Source organism: Vanessa tameamea, chromosome Z, assembly GCF_037043105.1.
Source record: "Vanessa tameamea isolate UH-Manoa-2023 chromosome Z, ilVanTame1 primary haplotype, whole genome shotgun sequence".
NCBI lineage: Eukaryota > Metazoa > Arthropoda > Insecta > Lepidoptera > Nymphalidae > Vanessa > Vanessa tameamea.
In genome coordinates, this window is record NC_087341.1 from 10,640,155 (window position 1) to 10,662,418 (window position 22,264).

The 22,264-nt window shown below is 33.7% G+C and overlaps 1 protein-coding gene across 1 annotated transcript; it reads right to left on the reverse strand.

Annotated features, from left to right (window-relative positions):
* Positions 1-704: 704 nt before the first annotated feature.
* Positions 705-22,086, reverse strand: LOC113402909 (acetyl-coenzyme A synthetase). The gene is made up of 9 exons (XM_026643268.2): positions 21,692-22,086; positions 18,078-18,273; positions 16,666-16,902; positions 16,420-16,535; positions 14,193-14,385; positions 11,542-11,675; positions 4,042-4,231; positions 3,683-3,872; positions 705-3,326 (listed from the first exon to the last, which is right to left on the reverse strand). Exons 1-9 carry the CDS (start codon positions 21,991-21,993, stop codon positions 2,884-2,886), a joined length of 2,001 nt encoding a protein of 666 aa, XP_026499053.2. The 5' UTR covers positions 21,994-22,086; the 3' UTR covers positions 705-2,883.
* Between the last annotated feature and the right edge of the window lie 178 nt (positions 22,087-22,264).

The following is a 22,264-nucleotide window of genomic DNA, read 5'->3' on the forward strand; positions in this document are numbered from 1 at the left end:
GTATGTTTTTAATCAAATAGTTACTTTTATCCAAAGGGCCATTATATTTATTTATTATTATATTATATTATAATTCAATTATAATGATAATTTGAATAAAACTTAAATCAACTTAGTAGGCCTTTGTGCAAGTCCGTCTGAGTAGATATCGAATATTCTACAGCCTAATAGCAATATTGTTTTGTTCCGATTTGAAGGGTGAGTGAGCCAGTGTAACTACAGAGACGAGACAGATAACATCTTAATTCCCAAGGATGATGATGCATTGGCTTTGTAAGGAATGGTTATTTTTCCTTCCAGCGCCAATAACTATGGGTGGTAGTGACCACTTACCATCACATGGTAACCGCCTACCTACATCATAAAAAATACTGATTAGTTCATGTTTATATGACGTTTATATAAACTTGGTAAGATGCTCGTATCGGTAGCATTCTGCGTTCTTGAACTTAACTTCCATAAGATAGCAAATTATATATTTTCACATTAATATTATTAAATGGCACGGCTTTCCGGTTTGATACTTGTTTAAATATATGTATATTTTAGATACTACGATCAAAGGATTATTTTTTAAAGTGATTTTGGCTTGAGATGTGAAAGTAATGTGATTGTATGTAATTATAGAATGGGTATTGAGTGTAGTTGGTCTTGCAAGTTTGTGTAGAAAACTGATCCTGAATGGATAAATAATTGACAACCAATTGGAGTAATATATCACTTTTAATGATATGTTTGTTTCGACATACAATCACAATTCCATTCTTAAATCTAATTTTATTAGATTACACATACCTATTTAATTTTTTTGGGACAATTTTTTTTGTCTTCAATCTACTAATAATATTTAATACCCATCAAATCTACAACACCAGCTTTACTACTTAATAAAGTGAATATAAATCTATTATTCGCGTAGGTACTCAATTTTCATAACATTTTAATGGAATCCCATAGGACGGCCTTCGCCAATACATATAATGGTAATGATTCGTGTATCACTTTTTTTTTTAATAATTTACAATGGTATAATGAAATTTTGAAACAGTCAAGTGTTGTTTTTTTTTTTAATTTAAACACATTGTGTTCAACATATTTGCTTTAATAGCATTTTTAAAAATAAGATAAATAAATCGTATAACTTACGTATAACAAAATCGATTCGAAGCACATCTTATACAATTACTAGTAATTTATTGCCATAAAATTTAATATACTTTTATAATACATTCTGAAAAATATATATAATTGTGAACATATTGAATATCTTTACATGAACAATACGGGATGTTTTGTGTAAATACTTATTGTAAGTATTTGAATTTGTCACTGTTGAAGATAACGTTTAGTGTTGAAAATAATTGCGCTTTGAGATTACCGAATATAAATTTATTAAAAAAAAATTAAAAAATATATATAAGTAAATTCGCGAACAATAGATCGTAAGTTAGAAAGCGATTAAGCTACAACATGGCCTTCCTATGCTACTTACAATAATAATAAATTCACAAATATTTCCTACCTTATGCATCATCAAATTGTGCTTCACAAAGAGGTGCAGTCGAATCCGTCGACTGTAATTACAACTACACATAGATTACATGAACCTAATTATCCTAAAACGTGGCCACAATTATAGAAATATCAATCCGTGTGCGTAAATATTCCAAGGAACTAAACATTTAAATTATATAAAACATCGCTTAAGTTCCTTACAGCTAATATCGCCTGCAATATCAAAACAATAGGAACTTTACATTAAAGTAAACTCATTGTATACAATTTCGTATTCAAGATATAAAATGCTGTTAATATTCTTTTTTAAATGGCAACGGAGTAAGATATGTTTGGACAATTTTAACCGTTTAATATGTAACCGAAGAATAACCAGAACTAGTACAAAATAAATAGAACCCCTAACTAAATATACAACTGATTATTATGCTAAAGAAATCCCTGTTAAAATTATAATGATTTGTGACATTACAATAGTATACCAAGCATTGGAACCATTTGAGACAAACTTTTAATAGCATCCTAAATTATAATTATTTGTATGAATATTAAATAAATTTAACTCAAATGATAGTTACAGATTCACAGTAAGTTATCTAAAACTAATACATTAATTTAAAGGCTAGGCACACAATATTGTTAAAAGTGCAGTTTTCCCAAAAACTGTTTGGTATTTTGGTAGATATTTCAAAATTGATTTTAATTATTAAAAATATTGCATATATTCTTAAATTACAAATATAATCATGCAACATCGTACTTTGTTATTCAGAGATAGATATTACGTGTTTTTACTGAGAAGTTTTATTATACGGCTCGGACAAAAGGTAAACATGAACCTTCATGGATATTATGATTTCACGAAATATATTTCGTATAGTATTAAATATATAATTTAATTTTTTTGAAAGTTAAAATATGAAATATTATAAGCATTTATGTATCCTAATGACTACGGGTGGATTCTATGGAATGATTTTAATTCGGACTTATTTTAAAATGCTCAATATCGTAACTCTTATACCAATTGTATATTTCGTAACGATATAACTGTAAACCTGTTTGTGTAATCCTTTGTAAGGACACAGTTCATCATGTTTCTCAGTTAAACAACCCGCGGGAACAAAGCAGTACTAATTATATGACTTATTATTTTAATAAAACATTCTTATTAATATTACAATAACAATATATCGATATAGAATTTTGTAATTATTTTTAAACAAACAACGAGGCCATGCTCAAATGCGTTGTAACAAATATTGTGCATTTTAATCAACATTCAACTATCAATATAATCTAAGCGGCATACGTCAGTGACGACAAGGGGATCTAGAAAATTAAATAGGAACTTAAAAAGTAGCCTATTTAAGCTTTGGGTCTGTTGTTCAACAGTTCTTCGACGATTGACGGATCGGCCAGCGTCGAAGTATCCCCGACATCTTTTTCTCCGAGAGCAATTTTCCTGAGTATCCTCCTCATAATTTTACCGGATCTCGTCTTCGGCAGCCCGGGCGCGTACTGGATTATGTCTGGGGCTGCGAACGCACCAATTCTATTTCTAACGCGTTTCTTTAAAGCATTGACCAAGTCAGCGTCGAATCTAGCGCCCTCGTTGAGTATGACGAAGCAGTAAAGTGATTCACCCTTCACGGGGTGAGGTTTAGATACTACAGCAGCTTCAGAGACCCTGGGCTCTTCGGTGAGCACGCCTTCCACTTCCGCCGTCGACATCAAGTGTCCGGATACGTTCAGCATGTCGTCGATACGTCCGGTCACCCACAAGAAACCATCTTCGTCACGCCTAGCGCCTATTTAAAAAAAACGCAAAATGACATGGGTGTGGCTTCTCAATATATTGCATTTGCATTTTTAATAAACGTGTAAAGTGAAGTATCCATTGATCTATTCTCATTCGTTATTTCTTCATATTTAGTTTATATCAAACTTTGCATAAAAGGAATACATACGAATACGAATAGTATAAAAACTTGCAAAATGTCTACGTAATCATATCAACTCAATAACATTTTTTAGGTAATTATATGAAATTTAAGTGTAGATATCCCTAAATTAGAAACTGTTACAGTTTATTATTGGCATTTGTTATTTCTTGCCCTATATAAACTTTATGTTATAAAGTTCAATAAATAACAGATTTACAAACCGTCGCCAGTGCAATAATATCCATTGAATTTCGAGAAATAGACCTTTTCATATCGGTCATGGTCTCCAAATAGGGTCCTCATGGTCCCGGGCCAAGGCTTGGAGAAGACCAGATATCCCTCGCCGACTCCCTCAATCAATTTTCCGTTCTCATCGATGAGACTCGGCTCCACTCCAAAGAATGGGAAACCCTTTTATAAATAATGAATAAATATAAAAATTACAATGAAAGTACTATTAATACGAAATCAATATTAAAAATTCTTCGACGGTAAAATCAACTACTTACTTTACAAAAATGTGAGATTGAATACGGTACTACTATATTGTTATTCGAAAATGATAAAGATGATATCTTACAGCAGCCCCAGGTTTCATCGGAGTAGCTCCAGGGAGGCTGGTGAGTACGTGACCGCCGGTTTCAGTCTGCCAGAAAGTATCAACGATGGAACATCTACCGCTGCCAATCACATTGTAATACCAAAGCCAAGCTTCGGGGTTTATAGGTTCTCCTACACTTCCCAAAACTCGAAGTGACGACAAATTATGCCTAAAACAAAAACAATAATAAGTATGTTTAAATTATATATATGTTACTGTAAAAGCTCGAACAACGGTAAATCTTAAGATTTTCCAGTAAAATCTAAAATTTACTGATTATGAATGGTAGGTGAATATCCATAAAACTTTGGGATTCGAACTTTTACCATCATTCACTTGGTAAATCTTAGGATTTACATGTTAGGTTAGAATGGTAAAAGTCCGAAAAAGTAGTCCCTTTATAATAAATACTTACATTTACCAACTCATGTCGGTAAATCTTAGGTTTTACTGGAAAATCTTAAGATTTACTTTAGTTCGAGCTTTTACATTATATTTGCGCGGTATCAAAGACAAACACAATTTTAATGTCTTCTTTTTCGAGATATTACATATTAATTCGTCAGAACCGTTATTATATTCTTTTAAATATTTTTTACTAATTTCCGTCAAGTCCGTTAAGCGTCGAATGAAAAAGTCTTCACATTTATATTATAATTATAGGAAATAGAAAAAATAACAAAAAATTGATTAATCTCGCCATCAAAATAATTAAATCATCAAGCAGTATCAATGTTAGTTATTTAACTTTGTGAACGTTGATGCTGTTCAGCTGAGCCAACCTGTAAGGTTATATGAGAATTTAGCTTAAATTTGATTCAGAGGTAATTCGTCAAAATTCTTAGGTGTATTTTAAGCTGAGAAATCTTTTGTCTGATATAAGATCGACATTACATTATTTTACTCTAATTATATTTAGTATTTTAGGCATAGATGACGAAACAGTTTTTAGTATATTCTGAAAAAAATAAAACCTGTCAAAACTAATTATGTGTCAGTGATAATTATGTTGTTTACGTGTTATAAACGGTGTTTTTCCTGTCAACTTAAAGTAAAATAACACAAGAGAACAATATAATATAACGCATATCGGACCTAAAACCATCCCTGCGGAACACTTATTTTTAGTACAGAGTATACAATATTTTATTTTACCTTTAATAGAATTTGAATTTTATATGAATTACTTCCAATGACATTACAGAATAAAGCACTAGTTATGCGCAAGCGCAATTTAATATTATCTAACACAATCGAACGCAAGGTCAAGTACGGCCGTTCGCATAAAAGCAAAGCAAGAAATGTACAAACAGAATATCATTAAAAAATAATTTAATTTATTTTTAGGAATTGTATCATGTATTAGAATTTATTTTATTTTAATGAGTTAACTATATTTTTACAGAAGCAAAGAGATAAAGTACAAGTTAATAAATAATCAAAAAGAATGATATAACGATTATCGGAAATATACATTTTGTACTTATAAGGTCCAAAAAAAATTTCCTACACTCTAGGAAATGTGCTATTTTTAACGTTAAGGTTATTTTCTAATAATAATCTGATAATCAATATAAATTATTGGAAGCAGTGAGTCTAATGTGGAAATAGACAAAAATCGGATCACGCAATTCTAACTTTCCGAAGATATATCCTGCCCTCAACCGGCACTTTCCATAGCTGAGAAGTGGCCCGTGCTCAAATAGATATGTATTATATTTAAATACTAACAATATATTTATTTAAAAACGAAGAGGATTTCATACTTACTTAAATCTACCTAGATTTAAATTACTTTAGGGTGAAGTTGACAAAAAAGATAAATATATAGTCATATTTAAATATCTATTTAACTAAATAAATGCATTTGCTCATTCGTCACCACTACTCCGGCTACTCCGTCATCACCACTCCGGTACAGACCGGAGTAGCGATTTTGTTATTATTTGTATGCTCTTGTAATTTTTTTATTATTTTGTCATTTTTGAAGGTTATCGAAATTCCTTTCGCAATCCAGAAAATTTTCTTACAATTATTTAATCCACTGATATGACTTTTACTGGCTGTAGTATCTATCTTAAACAAAAGTTAGCAAAAACAGTACCTGCGAGTTTGTGTTATGTGTCTGATCTTTAGAAATATCTAGCGTTCGTCTTATCTCTATTCTGAGAAACGATTTTGTGTTACTTTCCAGTTTCACAATCTTGAAAGCTTTCAAACTTGCCACGCAATTTTTTAATAATCTCAGGACCCTTAATTACTTTGATATTCAGATACTTAATCTTTGCTTCATATTAGGATGTACCATATGGCTTTATGGGCTTCAGCCCAGAGCCCCGTGGATTCAAGGGGACCCACCCAGCTAAGTCAAGTCAAAGTCAAAAATAGATGATAATGCGAAAGAATCCATAATTTTATTAAATTAAACAGGTCGTATGGTTTCAAGTCTACGTTCAGATATGTCTTAGGTGGGCCCCTAAGTAGTGTTAGCCCAGGGCCCCTAAACTTACGGTCCGGCCCTGCTTCATATCAAATTGTATTAATTGTGAGAGGCTGTATTTTATGAAGTGACAATTATTTTTAGAAAATGGTCGCGTGATTGTTTATTTACGAGTGGTTAGCCGACAACTTGTTAAATAGAACTCGTAATAATAAATTAAAATCGATTCAAATAGCAATAAATATTAACGGCAATTTAATTACGTTCATATTCAAGCAGTGTGCACATAAACATTTTTTAAGGTACATGGCAATATTTGTTGTTTTTCAAAATAAGGCAAGTCGTTGTTTATCGTTTACTCGTGACCGCTGAAAATATGACGTTAATTTCTTGTTGACCTCCATTGAAGGCATTGCATAATAAGTAGATATGTTTACTAAAACATCATTATGTGAGTGATTTATTTATTAAATATTATTATAATCGATATCAGTTATTAGAAAAGGGGAAAGGCCAGTGATTAACAATGAAATCAATATGGTTATATAATGTTGTTCGAACAAATTAATCAAAGAGTTGATGAAAGAGAGATGAAATAATCGTTTGAAATGAAATGTAGATTGTTTATAATATTGTTTCGACGACCGCCTGGACCTCGCAGCTCTGACGGAGCTGAGGAAGATCTCGAAATCCGTCAGGCTGCATTTGGGTGAGAAATACGTTCCTACAACTACGTACTCTCCCTACCCCGCCACTACGTAGCCCGACCCGCTCCGTTCCGAATTAGGATCGCGACATTGCCATCCAAATCCTCTACCCAGTGAGGTAGGGAAGGGATGAAGTAGGGCTCGCAGGCCACAGCCAGGTCGATTTGCCACTCCACCATGGACTGCAGTAGCAGGTCCTGAGCCCCGGCACAGTGGTTGGCATTCGTCTGAAGGAAGCTTAGCTTGTCTTTCATGATGACATGGCAGTTTCCTCCTCAGCTTGGCGCCGTCCGCCGTTACTGGTGGTTTGGGTGCCGTCGACCACCTTTCCTTTTGTGATGGGTGGGTTACACTCCCTTGACCCCATCAAGTGCTCGAAGGGCCTGCAAGCGTCGGTGCACACTGCGCAGTGCAATTTTCCGGTGCAGGTAGCTGACTTGTGTCCTTCGAAACCACATCTGAAGCACAGTCCTCCTCGTTCCACCTTAGATGGGCAGAGCGCCTTAGTGTGACCAAGACCCATGCACTTGAAGCAGCGCAAACGGCGTTCCTCCAATACGTACACCTTGGCCGAACTCCAACCAACCAGGAGACGACCGACATCGGACAGTGTTTCGCTGCTATTACGGGGCATGTCACCTTGACCATGCCCATAAAGCTGGGACCACGCTGTATATTCCCGCACCTAATCGCCTCTGGGGAGGAGTACCCTGCGCGTGCTACTGCGGCGACGACCTTCTCCTTTGTGACGGAGTCGTCCAAGCCTGTCACTTTGAGGTCCACCCGCTTCACGGGCCGTACAACGTTGATGATTCCGTCCAGCACAGTGCGGGGCTTCTCGGTTAGCTTCTCCGCCTGCTCCGCCTGTGCCTTCGGGAGTTCCAACACCCTGGCTCCCGTCGCTGTCCTTCTGACCTTGAGTCCTCCGCAAATCCCTAGATCCTGGAGATTGACACCCTGCTCGGCCCGCTCCAGAGTGTGGGCATATGTGATGCCATTTTCCTGCGCCTCTGGCTGCAGTGTCACAACTACTGCAGCCGTGCGAGGGGCTACTATCTTATTTTTTTTGGCCGCCTGTGGCGCCTTGGCTACTGATGGTGGAGCTGTGGTGGCGGCCTCTGCCAGAGTGGGAGTTTTCGTACCCTTCCTTCCCTTTTTAACTACTGTTGACCAGGTCGTCTCCTGGACCCCTTGTGGTGTAGGCGTCTCCGGCACAATAATAGCACCCGATGGGCCTGCTATCGATGCCGGCGTGACGGCTGGAGCCATCCGCTTAGGTGCAGATGCAGGGTTCAGTGGCGGAGTCTGGTGAACTGCTTGTGCCATATTCTGCACCACAGCCTGTCGCTTGTCCGCTGCTAGGGGTGGACGAAGGATTTTTGCCGGGGGGAGGCGCTTCTCAGTCCCCGCTATTCGAGCGTTAAACATAGCCCCGAAAGATGCGATAATGGTTTTGAGCTCCTTCACAACTTGCGAGACCATTAGAGTGCTCGCCGACTCATTTCCCGTGCCACCGTGGTTTTCATCTCAACAAACTCACGGCGGTGGGCCTTTAGATCTGACCTCTGACTGTTCGCAGCCAACCTCGACTCCGTCTCCGTATCGGAGTCGGAGTTAAAAATAGATAGGCCATAGGGCCGTTTCCTTCCAACCAAGGCATCGGACGACAACTCAGTGTCGGCGTCCATTGCCGAAAACAACAAATAGCAACAACAAAAAACGAACCGACAAAGAAACAAACAAAACAACCAGCTATAACAATAAACTAGGTCTACAAAGACCTAATCCGAACAAACAAAACAACTCATTAGGCGAAACAAAAGGCCATAATCGAAGCAAAAATGACCAGATGTGTCGCATTAGACATAACAAAACAATAACAAAGAACCAACAAACGATAACAAAATGCTTATTAACTTCATCAATTCGAACAATCTTATCGCAGTAACAAACACAACCTCTCTCAACGACGTCCGAAAGACGAATCTCGGTTTAAAAGATCTAAGCGTACAGACGTCAGGACGCAACTTTATTTTATACTATATAGAGAAGTACCAATGAAGACCAATATAATCAATATTCATTTGAAGAGTCGTCTGATTTTTCCACTGAAAATCAAGATCACGTTGCAATGAATACAATAAATTGATGACTGATAAAACTAGCAGTAAGATATTTTGTAAGAAATAAATACTCTCAATCACTAAAACTAATGAAACCCGAATTAAGCCAATACGCTATTTTGATGCATTTGCCCTTTACATTACAATTATATTGTAATCGCATGATGTCAAGAGTCGAGATGGCTCAGTGCTAAGAATGAAGTTCTGCCATATATACTTACTAACCCGGAATTGAGAAAATGATGAGAGTGTTGTTAGGAACGGATATATGGAGGATGCCATAATCCAGTCGTTTTCAAGATTTTGCCGAGTTTCGAGTTTGTTAACTGTAGTACTTATATCATTATTTTCAAAATTATGTTTTTGTCCCATTTGTTGTTGAAACACTTGGTTCTTGGAATAGGAGTGTAAAATGCTTCATTAACAGCACAACACTTTTATCCTAAATGCTTTCAATGGTGATAGGAGGTTTGGTTCGTTTTAAGCCCAGAGGATCGGATTTACCATTCAACGAGGAAATGCTGCTAGTATTTTTAATTCATATTGATATATATTTAAAGATTTAAACTCAATAACTCTTATGTTAGTAAAGATTTTTGTGCTCATAGTAAAAAAAAATTCACAAACAAAAGAATCGGCTCGCAATCAAAATAGTGTTATTCTTTAAACGTATCTGAGATATATTTATTAATCTTTACTTATATGGACATTCACTCTCTCAAATAAAGCGCTGTAATTATTATATTTAACATAATTTCTTTGAAATAAATCATAGAATATTATACCACAATTATAATATTATCAGCATCCACTAATACCTTCTTAGAATTGAACCTGCCTGCTATCAGCAGAGTTACTAGATATAGATCTAAGATGTTATGTCTTTTCAGCCTGTAGTAGCATTGGCAAATAATAATCGGAACACTAAGTATAGTTTTAGAAAATTAACTTTTAAGGGTGGTACCGATTATAATAACGTAGATATATTGAAAAATAAATACGTCATTTTTATTATATTTTTGGCCGATAGAGTATTTTCCTGCAGTATTATATTTCGAAATGGAGTAAAGGGTAGTATTAAGGTTGTTCATGTTTAATTTAAACATTTAATTTAGTTTAATTGAATAATGTTTAATTAAGATTCAATTAAAACTAACGATATACTTTTTACAGTACAACTAAGAAAGATCTTAATTTCATAAGTTTACTTACAATTATAAAAAGCGAAAGTGTGTGGTTAAGCAAACACGCAAGAACGATTGGACAAAGCATTTTTTTAAGTAAGTATTAAATTCACCTACCATCAGAAATGAGATCAATTTTAAAAACAAATTAGAGTTTGAGTCTGGACAAACTTACAATCTCTGATTATTATCCACGTGTTAACGTCTATACTTTCGGTCGACTCACCTCATCCTGACATTAGTCTGAACTAGTTTGAGACTCGTTTGTGAGCAAAGGAATTAAATTCAAGTAATAATAATGTGACAATAAATCTTAAGTGACTAATGCCTTTATCAGTAAATGTCCGATTGTCCTCGCTCATGTAAGCGAGCCCGTAGTAACGAGCGACAAGCGACTAGCGGCCATGTCAAACGCTTACCGAGCAACACAGAAAACACTTCCTTGGTGTCAATGCCATGTCTAAGCTCGGTTACACCTTGAGCTAAGCGGCTGTAGCGTTGCCGCTCTGGTAATTCCGCTTCAATTTGGAGAAAGTCAATGTTATAAGCGTTTCATAGTTCGCCTTTCATGTTCATTGTTTGTGCAATTTATATTTAATTTTCGCTGTATTAAATACATATATTTAGTCAGTATGGCGGCGAATATTGGCCGTTTTAAAGTTTTTATTGTATTGCAATTCATATCATGCCTTGCCGTCTCGGAACTCATACCTAACGGAAGTCACTAACTGAATCAAAGGATGTACGACAATAGATGTACAATATCAATATACATTTTCAAAATTTATTGTTATACCACAGTGTTTACTCTCTTGTCATTATACGGGACATTGCTAAAATTGCTCCTAAACTCAGTTCCCATCGTTAATCTTTAAGGACCGTACTGACTGCACTACTAAACTAGTTTGAACATATTTTCAATATAGTTTTCTTGATAACACGTTCAAGGCTAATGTAATTAAAACCGAGTCGAGGTACAGATGGAGTCGTTATCTTTACACTTAATAAATATATTTAGTACTTACTGTCTGACAATATCGTCGCCAAATTTCATGAGCGACCTTATAGCAGTGGGAGCGGTGTAGAATTGTGAGACTTTGTACTTCTGAACCAGGGACCAGTAGCGGTCGTTGTCCGGATAGAATGGAGTGCCCTCAAACTGAAAAATAAAGTAGAAACGTCTTAGTATCGTTACAAGTTTGGCTCATTTATTCACTGTTGTAAGAAAACGTTTCATATTTCGCGGTACGAAGGCAATTATATAATAATGATTCATCTAGTCTGTAATAGAAGTATTATATAATTTAGCGTATTATTTTGTACCTAGAATTTAAATCTGTTGTTAATTTGTTTAGTGTTATATACTTTCACCTTTTTTATTTACAGGAGCTATTTTTGATCATAAAATTAAAGTTCTAACGGTATGTGTAATTTATTTTGAGACGAACTTAGTTTTTCATTATGCCAAGCTACAGTTATGCTCAACTTTCTCAAATATTGTATTCTTCTCGAGATACAACTTATAATATTAGTCAATTTGACTTCTAAGAATTTTATTGTATTACCGCGAATTATTGGCGATTACTGATTAACTGGAACTAAGTTATCATTTAATTTTAGTCAAAACAATGTCTACATTCATTTATTTATTTTTTTTGTTTGATAATTTTGTTTGATAAGTCACTTTATACGTTCATCATAGTCGATTATATTAACTTAATATACAGTGATGTTACGTTCGAAGCAATTCGACAATTATACGTATCTCGTGAGGCAATCAGTTCATGGCCTGCTCACTAATTAATTAGCAAAAAAGTCAATGGAAGTTGAATAATAATCCAATCGTATTCAATTAATTCGATAAATATCATCAATTACATTTTGTACAATGTACATTTTTTTAACATGGAATTCTAATATGTTTAGTGTTACGCTGAGTATCCACTGAATTAGAGAGATAGAGATAGAAGAAGAGTAGTGGAGTTTTCAGTGAAGTTAATCGCAAAGAAGACGGAATTACAATATCCCATTGATTAAATTATTTATGAAAAATAACATTCTAAACCAGCAACGCTGTGGTGATTAAAATAAATGGATGAACATGAAAATTAAATGTAAAAAACATTTAAAAAATAACCAAATCTACGTACGTAAAGAAAAACTATGCTATTATATTTACAAAGTTAATCATTCTGTATTTTCTAAACACAAATATACACTTAGGTTTTTTTATCATTATAATGATTTTTATTTTATTACGTATGGTACATGTTATTATTGAAGCGTATATTTATATATATATGATAAAGAGAAATGGTTATGTAATTATAAAATAAGAATCGTTTATATAATAATTTACAGTAATTATATTTTATCTTAACGATTGATATTATCATTAGGATGCTGCTACTGATAAAATCGTTTGAACTTGAAAGATAAGAATTGCCTGCTAACATATTTCTATGATTTGATACTTAGTTTGCAAATTGATAAACACAGGTTTGTTTCAATTACCTACTCAATGATAAATAATGTTAAGGTGATGCGCGAAAGTTAAGACACTGCTTGACAGAGTATGTCTAATGTCGTTATAAGCGTTTTTTTTAATTGTAACGATTTTTGATGTTGTTTTTATAAGGGTTTCATTTCAAAAACTCGAATTTATGAAATATTCGTGTAACTTTCAACATAACGGTAATGAGGTATTGTTACGTATCAGGTAATGTTATGTTACAATATATTTGGAAATTTGTTACAAATATAAATATTATGTAAACAAAGTTAAGTATTTCAAGTTGAAATAGCAGTGAGCCATTAAGCGTTTCTAAGGCTTTGTGCACACGGCGACGCTGCTTCAAAACGCTACGTCGCAGGTTTATACTATGTGAGTAAAAATTGCGTGTCCGTACGCTTACGCCAAGGACGCAATTTGTGTTAATTTTAATCATTACGGTTTCATAAGGCCTAAGCAGTTCACATGGGGCATTCGTGAAAATGTTGTCTTAACATCGACCGAAGAAACTTCATTCACGATATTAAAGTTTTATATTAAAGGAATAATGGAATTATTTACATAATATAATGAGTTGTAACTTTTAATATAATGTTTATGACCTGAATACATAGTTTACTTTTATTCACGTAATTAACATATCCCAGTATTGCGTAATGTGTAATTGAATACAATTTGTTAATTTTATTAAAATTTATTTAGATATTTTAAATAACTGTTGGTATGCATAGCCTAACTAACAGTCTACAGTAAAACACCCTTTTTTCAAGAGTAGTTTCATTTCGACAGTAAATTCTCTTAAATTTTCGCTCTACGAAATTGTCAATTGTGGTACATGCATTTTTATAATGGAATTTCGAATCACATATCAGATATATTTCTGTTACATCTGTAGGGCTACCCTGTAAAAATTAATTCGAAATTCATCACAGACCACGATCGTCAAATGTCAGATGACATGAGACATTAACTATAACTATTATATTATAACTTGTAAGCGATACGCATCAAAATAAAGTATCACCTAGATACGGATGGAGTTCTTACAGAATAACACTGTAAATTAATTTTTAATAGTAATAAAAACCATCAAAATCGAGATAAAAATTTTAACACATTTAATTCATTAGAAAAAATCGTTTTATATCATGTATGTTATCTTACCATGACGGAAGTGGCGGCGTTGGCTAGGGGCGAGTAAACGACATACGTATGTCCGGTGATCCAGCCGACGTCAGCGGTACACCAGTAAATGTCTTTCTCGCGGTAGTCGAAGACGTAACGGAAGGTGGCTGTGGCATACAGCATGTAGCCAGCTGTCGTGTGCAACACGCCCTTTGGCTTACCCGTCGACCCGCTATTGAAACACACCAGTAATTAACTTTAAATATAACTATAGATATAATTGGCACGATGGAGCGATGATGTACGGAAGGTGGCCGGTAGAACGTGGATGTGAAGGGCCGAAGATCGGGCTCAGTGGCGCTTTGGGGGAGCCGTCCAGCAGTGGAATAATACAGGTTGATCATCATGATGATGATGATGATGATGATGATAACTATAGAAAATCGCTGATGCGATCCTGACCTTTGGACTATCAACTTATCCACTTAATACAATACTTTACTTTCAAGGAGAAGGAACGAATGTTGGTAATTTCTTTGACGAGAAAAATTTCGAGTAGCTGCTTTGTAAAAAAAATATATTCCACCTCTATTGTAAAGCTGGGTCATAATACCGATTATAGCGTTGCAATATCGAAGTTCATAGCGTTAAGTCAATATGCTATAGAGCTATTAATATGACTCGAGACCTTGTTCGTATTGACTTAGTAATATTGCTAGTTATTTCCAGCTAAAAATTCTATTGACATTTCACTTAAGTTTAATAGTATCTATAATAGTTGTATTTTAATGGAAAATATTTTCAGTTCGAAGATTTTTAATATATAAGCATTGACATATTACGACGGGTTGTTAAAGGTATTTCCCGAATAAGTATATACCACATTGCTTAAATGTCAGCAATTAATTCAGTAATTTCAAGTATAAATGAATACGAAATTTTAAGTAAAAATGCAATCATTTTACATCTGTCATCGGGATGTAAGTTACATAAATTGATGTAATTAAGAAGCAATAAAAATAAGCAAACAATATTTTAATTGTTTTTAGTATCTATAGATATATATAGATAGATATTAAATGTTTCACATAGCGAGTATCCGGTACTAGAAATTGACTCCAGCTTGTTCAAGGGCGTTTTGATGATTAAGAAGTCTATGCTAGATGGATGTATTGTGATTAGTGTCCGACCGAAACTTCGGCTTCGGTACCATCGGCCAAAAATAATAACTACAACCAAACCTTTGGCCTCGGACAAAAGATTTGGTAGACTTGTCATATTAATTTTTGACAAATTACACGATGACTTTGATCTTGTACCTATTGGGGTTTTTATATACCAGTTACCATAAACATAACATAACATAAACTCTTAACCAATCTTGGCAATCTCAAAACTTAATTGGCACTTCAGACTAGTCACGGTTCAAGCAACTAAAGCTGGACAGAAAATATAAGTATATTTTTATGCCTCAGTAAGAGGCATTCGTAAACTAGTTTCTAGAGAAGACGATTGTGCTCTACATTATATGGAAAATATAATAATTTTAAGCTAATAAGTTTTTTCCAAGATAAGCGGCCTTGAATAAGGAAGTAATTTTTTTACTATAAAAAGTTTAGGCTAGGTTAAATTTAGATATATTGCACCGCAGTGACTCCTTATGTCATTTCTTTTTTTCAAACTGCATCACTACATAGGCCTATTTGCATAAATGATTTACATAACAATAAAAAGTTATTTTGTGCCGAAAGAAACCTTAACTTTACAGGAAGACTTATATTGAGCACTAGAAAGATTCTCGTGCTCAATTTAATTAATACGTTAGGGTGGATCTCAGGTTTATCGGCGCAAATGATTTCAGCTTAAAGTAAATGATGGTAAAAACAACTGTAAAGGCGAGTTTTCACTGAAGCTGCGTTTTCTTTATCGCATAAAAACAGTTTTGCTGTTATGTACCTAAAATGTTTTTACAAATGCCTTTTATACTTATTTAGTTAAAGGGATAAAATTTATTTTAACCCTACATTACAATATTTGTAACAAAAATATTGAAGTCTAAATAATACACATTACCTAAATTTGTTACAGCGTCATCGAGTTTGTTCTTTTTTCAAATCAATTTGTACAGAATTCATTTGTAAAACAGATAAACAAAAAACTCATAAATATTTAAACACCTGAATGAATTGATAAAATTTTTCGTAAGCACAGAATGCGTTTAAATAGTCGCGTGGACAGTATTTTATAAAAATGAGGTAGGACGTACCTCGTATACAGCATGAACAGGGGATCCTCAGCGTCCATCCATTCCGGCGGGCAGATGGTCGATTGGCCCTCCATAATATCATGCCACCAGACATCGATGTCGTCGTTCCATTCATACTGTAAATATTGACTACTGTTGTAAAATTCTTAACTTTGTAGGGACTTTGGAATTTACTTAAATATAACAAATCATATGACGTACCAATTACACATAAACTACCGCAATATTAAAATAAATTAATATTACCAGGGATTTCGAGTCAGGCATTTTTCCACAAGGCGTCACTCTATTTAAATGAGATACAACGATGCACTTGTTCACTGTATGGTTGAAGTTCTTCTTGGCTTTTCCCAATGCTTCGTCACATGTCTTCTTCAAGACCAATAGCTTTTCTCCTCGCCATGCGCCATCCGTGGTTACAAGTAGCTTAGCCTTACAGTCGGCCATACGCTCCGCCAAAGAATCCGGCGAGAAACCCGCAAACTATTAAAGATACCATTATTTATTTATTATAAATTATAATGAAAAGTACTTGTTAATTTTAGAAAATTATTATTACGAAATAGTATTTATGTTAAATTGATTTACTGTTAACGGACGTCCCTGTAATGAGACTTATCGCGTATTGAATATCATATTCCAAATTGAAAAAGTACTTGTCATATTTAAATATGCTGAGTTAAATAACCTAAACAATGATGAACTCCTGTCGGATTTCGGTTAAGGTGGTGATTCTCAACGGAGAGTAGTGAACGACGCTGGAAGTAATATAGTGCTCGAGAGTTGTGCAAATACAAATATTTTATTATGATACATGATACATACATCAAAGAGGCCCTGCGCCCCTTAACAAGGAAACCCCGTATCTTAGAAGCTAGTGACTTCCCAAGCATTGCTTACATAAAACATAATCAGCCTGTAAATTTCCCACTGCTGGGCTAAGGCTTCCTCTCCCGTTGAGGAGAAGGTATGGAGCATATTCCACCACGCTGCTCCAATGCGGGTTGGTGGAATACACATGTGGCAGAATTTCGTTGAAATTAGACACATGCAGGTTTCCTCACGATGTTTTCCTTCACCGCCGAGCACGAGATGAATTATAAACACAAATTAAGCACATGAAAACTCAGTGGTGCCTGCCTGGGTTTGAACCCGAAATCATCGGTTAAGATGCACGCGTTCTAACCACTGTTCTAAACACTGGGCCATCTCGGCTCATCAAGCATTGCTTACATTTGTTAAACTTTTAATTGAGTTTACATTTTACGTTTAAATATTTTAAGAAGATATAAAGAAAATGAAAAAAAAATGAATACAAAAATAAAGCTGCACTGTCTTGTCTATTCCTTTATTCTTAATTCGATAAGATCGCAACCCCACACAACCGGAGAGAGTTCAGGGGCGGGACGAAAGGTTTTGCGTGCTTTCCAAGACACGTGAGTATTACACTGCCAATTTCCAAACTTCGGGTTGCTACTGAGCATCACCTGACAGAAAAAACCCAATCACTTTTTTTTTTTCTTGAATCGGTTTTGAACCTCGAGACCTGCATCCTTATGATCTACATAGATACTAGAGCTACGAGACGGGCAGACTTGTAATCTAAGCAATAAGGTGACTAAAAAAATATATTTATGGTATATAACAATTTGCCTTACCACTACGGAATGTATAGCGCCGATCCTGGCGCAAGCCAACATGCATACAACAGTCTCCAAGATCATGGGCATATATATCGAAACCCTGTCGCCCTTTCTTATACCGTTTTCGCGCAAAGCGTTAGCTAACTGACAAACTAAGTCCATCAGTTTTTTGTACGTAATGCGGCTGTAGTCGTCGGGATGATTTCCTTCCCTAGAAGATGAATAGAGATTATAAATACGAACGCATTTATTGACCTTGCTATTTAAGAGGGATTAATAAGACTAGTTAATAAATTTTTGATAAAACATAGGATTATTATAGAGATAGTTAGAGGTAAATGTTATTATTGTTTATTTTTCCGGTTACTTTGATTGATATGGAACTTTCGTATTATATTAGTTTATACTTTCAAGTCGGTCATAGAATGTTAAAATGTATTTTTTTTTTATTTGTCGGAGAGAAAATTGAAAGTCCAATCTTATGAGATTATCAACAGATAAAACAGCGCCAGCATATAGGTATCTATATTTTAAAGGTAACACACAATATCTTTTTTAAAGGAAATAATAACGACAACAGTGTGGTTAAGTATAATAATCTAAAAGTCAAATTATTTTCTTATAAAAATAAGATATTTTTCAGATATACATTGCCATAAACATACATTTTAAAATTCGAACTGTAGTTGTAAAAAGTAGTAGTTCTGTTATTTTAAAATATTACGATATTTAAATAAACGGATGAAAAATTACACTTTTATGATTATTGATTAGTGAAATAAAAATACTTATTTTACTGGTATGAAGAAGGGGCTGGTATGGAACTTAGACTTATAAAAAAATTAAAAAAAATGTCTGTGATTCATACTTTGTTGTTCTCTATGATTTGACTTATATGAAAAGATAAAATAAGCTTTTGGAGCTGATTAAAGTATTAACTATTGAGTATATTTGTTTTATTTTAGTCTAAACGATCATTGATAATGCCATTGCCAAATTAGTAAGATTGTAAACAGCGTGTATAATCTGTCTAACAGCTAACTAAGGCCTCCTTGTGATGAGAAGGTTATTGTTAACCTTATTCTACCACGCTGCTTCAACGCAGTATGGTGGATACTCGTGACAAATTTTCATGCGCCTCATACATGCACATGATGAAATAGAAACACTCATTAAGCATATACATAAAGTGGTGTATGTCCGGGTAATTTTAGTTCATAATTTCAGCCACTGGCTCCAGAGACTCATTATCTAGCTATTATTTTTAACTCATTACATAAAAAGTATATATATTTTTTAAAATCTTTTGACAAAAGTTTGATGACTGCGTATAACAGAATAAGCGCCATTATGTTTTTATTATCTACTAATTATCTTATAACAACTACATACTTATAAGATGTCAGTTAAGAAAGTCATTAACTTTCTGCTTGTAATAAGACCACTTGAATAAAGTACACTGTAATTTTGTTACCGCGCGACCTTTGTTACATAAATATTGAGGAAAGTAACAAAAAGGAAAATACTATTTTTGTTACAAAGAGCCTATAATATAAATCTAAGCATTTACTATACTATATAGAAATACTAAATTTAATTTATAAATTGTCTTTCTAAGATAATCATCTTTGAGTAGGTCAATGTAAAGGAGGATACGCAAGGGTATTGAATTTACCGTAAATACACTGACGTGTATGTACTTAATGTATTTGTTACGTGAGTAGTCAGTTATAATTAACTTAAGTCGTTTGCAATAAAACATGCAGCACCTGTAGGAAGGTAAAGATCAAATATCGATTATCTTGGATTAAGAAGTTATAGACAATAATTGAGCCCTATTTGTTTTTTGAAAGCAATCAAAATTATACGTTGACACCGCAATCAAATTTATTTTTATTTTAGTGCATGCTTTTATATTTTCTAGTGGTACAATTGTAAGACGTTTGTACTATTAATATATGTATAAGAATCATAAGATATTTCATAGTTATATCAGTACTTAGGTGTTTGCAAATCAATCATTTTAATTCGTTTTAATGTGACGTAATCCACTCTAACAGTCGTATGTTATCATTATATTTCATATAACTATTTGTTATCAACAGTCATCTGCCTTATGAACTGCTTGTAAAAATCTATTGCAACTTATATAATTAAATGCATATATGCAATGCTAGCACTCATGTGACCCCAAGTTGACCTTTATATAATAAAATTGAGGTGTTTCCCTCAGTTAAAGACAAAATTTTGTTCTATAAATTTTGTAACCATTTTTTTCGTTTTTATTATTTTTATGAATTCTTAATTAACGAAGCTCTGTCATATGTTTAAAAGATACATTTTTAAAATATATTTTAGCCTATTTAGGTTATCTGTCGATCGTCGAGCTTTGCTGCAGCATAAAAAAAGATAATTCTGACAAGAATCTGCCCTTTGTGATGCACTCTCGCGCCATCTTTGTGTCTCATTTAACACATAATGGTTATTATTTGATATGTATATGTATGGTTATTATAAGTATATATTACGATGGTTTCATACTCTATCAAGAACACTTTAACATAATTATTTAATTCACCGCTTTTGATTATATATGTATATATATTTTTAAAATATACCAAAATACTTATTATTAAAATCAACGAAACAATAATTTGAGATTCGAGTAAATCAAATGTTCTAAAATATGCCAGTATTCGTGCAGTTTGTGGCAATAAGAAGTTTTCTTTCTTATTTGTCAAAAAATAATACCTACTTAAATAAAAATATATTTATAATATATTTTTTAAAAAACTTGTAAAAATATATTACAAAATTATAAGATTTATGTCATTAAATGCAAAATCACCGCATAATTTAATCATACCTAAAATTAGTCGTTAAAGAATCAACTGCAATGCGGAATCTAGACCCTCGAGATGTTCTCAAAGTCTGTAGATTGCGCAGCGTTATGTTATCTGAAACAATCTTAGAGGTTCTAGACTTCATGTCCGACCTTTTTCGATTCCTTATGATGGTTTTTTTAATAAAGCATAGTGGTGATTTTCGAATATTATAAAATTCAAGTATCTATATAAAATTCTTATAAAATAAAATTATACTAATTGGGACAGTTGCCGTTTAGTAATTTCGTATGATATAATTAGCGAATTATATGTAAGTAGGTATATATTATAAATATAAAACAGTAACTTAAAGAAGAGAAAAGCAATTTATACATAACTATTCATCGATAAAACGTTTCGAAAGATAGATGAAACACTTAATTAAATTAATTAACATATTATTTGTAATTGATTTAATGAAATGTCTAAAGTACCGTTTAAATATATATTTTAAATGACTAATACCATCATAACAATATGATTCATTACGAGAAATAAAACAATAAAATAAATCGTCAACAATTTCGCTAAAATTTCTATTAAAATAAACGTAAGCGTTAAGTAATTACTCTTAGGTAATAGTGAATAATGCATAAAATAATAATAATACGTAATGGTCGCAAATAAAACAAATAGGAAAATCGTACCAAAAAAGAAAAATCAATACGTTCGCGCGCCGTCTCAGTGCGATGCATTCGCTCAGCTGACTATTGATTATTCAATGGCAATTGCAGAAATACTTACCAGTAGTAAGCGATCTTGTCCCCATGACCATTTCTTACGTTTCGATCTAAAAGGTTAAAGCAAACATTGGTTACAGCCCCTTGCAACCATTTAACAAAAATGTCCCCTTTGCTGAGATCGAAGTTGTATGAAAGGAAATTTCCGGGCTGAAAAGGGGTCTGCCAATGGAATTCATTAGCTATTTCGGTCCAAAATCCTTCTGGGTCTTCAATAGATTTTTTGTGCATCTCTTTGTACTTCTCGAAAGTGGGCAAACGCGATTTTTCGACTACATAGTCAGATGGTCGGTAAACGCGCGACATATTAGCAGATTGCGCTAAAAAATCGCGCAGTAAATTGTACTTGTCTTACCAAGACGCTGTCCGCGCGGTTACTGACTACTAAAGTGAACAGTGTAGCTAACTTGACGTTTTTGGTTTGACAGTTCTCATTGTCAGTACTTGTGCAGAAACCGCGATCTATAATATTATGTATAGTGACGCATGCGTGAAAGACACGTGCAAGTCTGGTAGAAATTTAATAGTACCTCTAATTATTATAATTAAACAAAGAATTGTACAATTGACTTGAAAA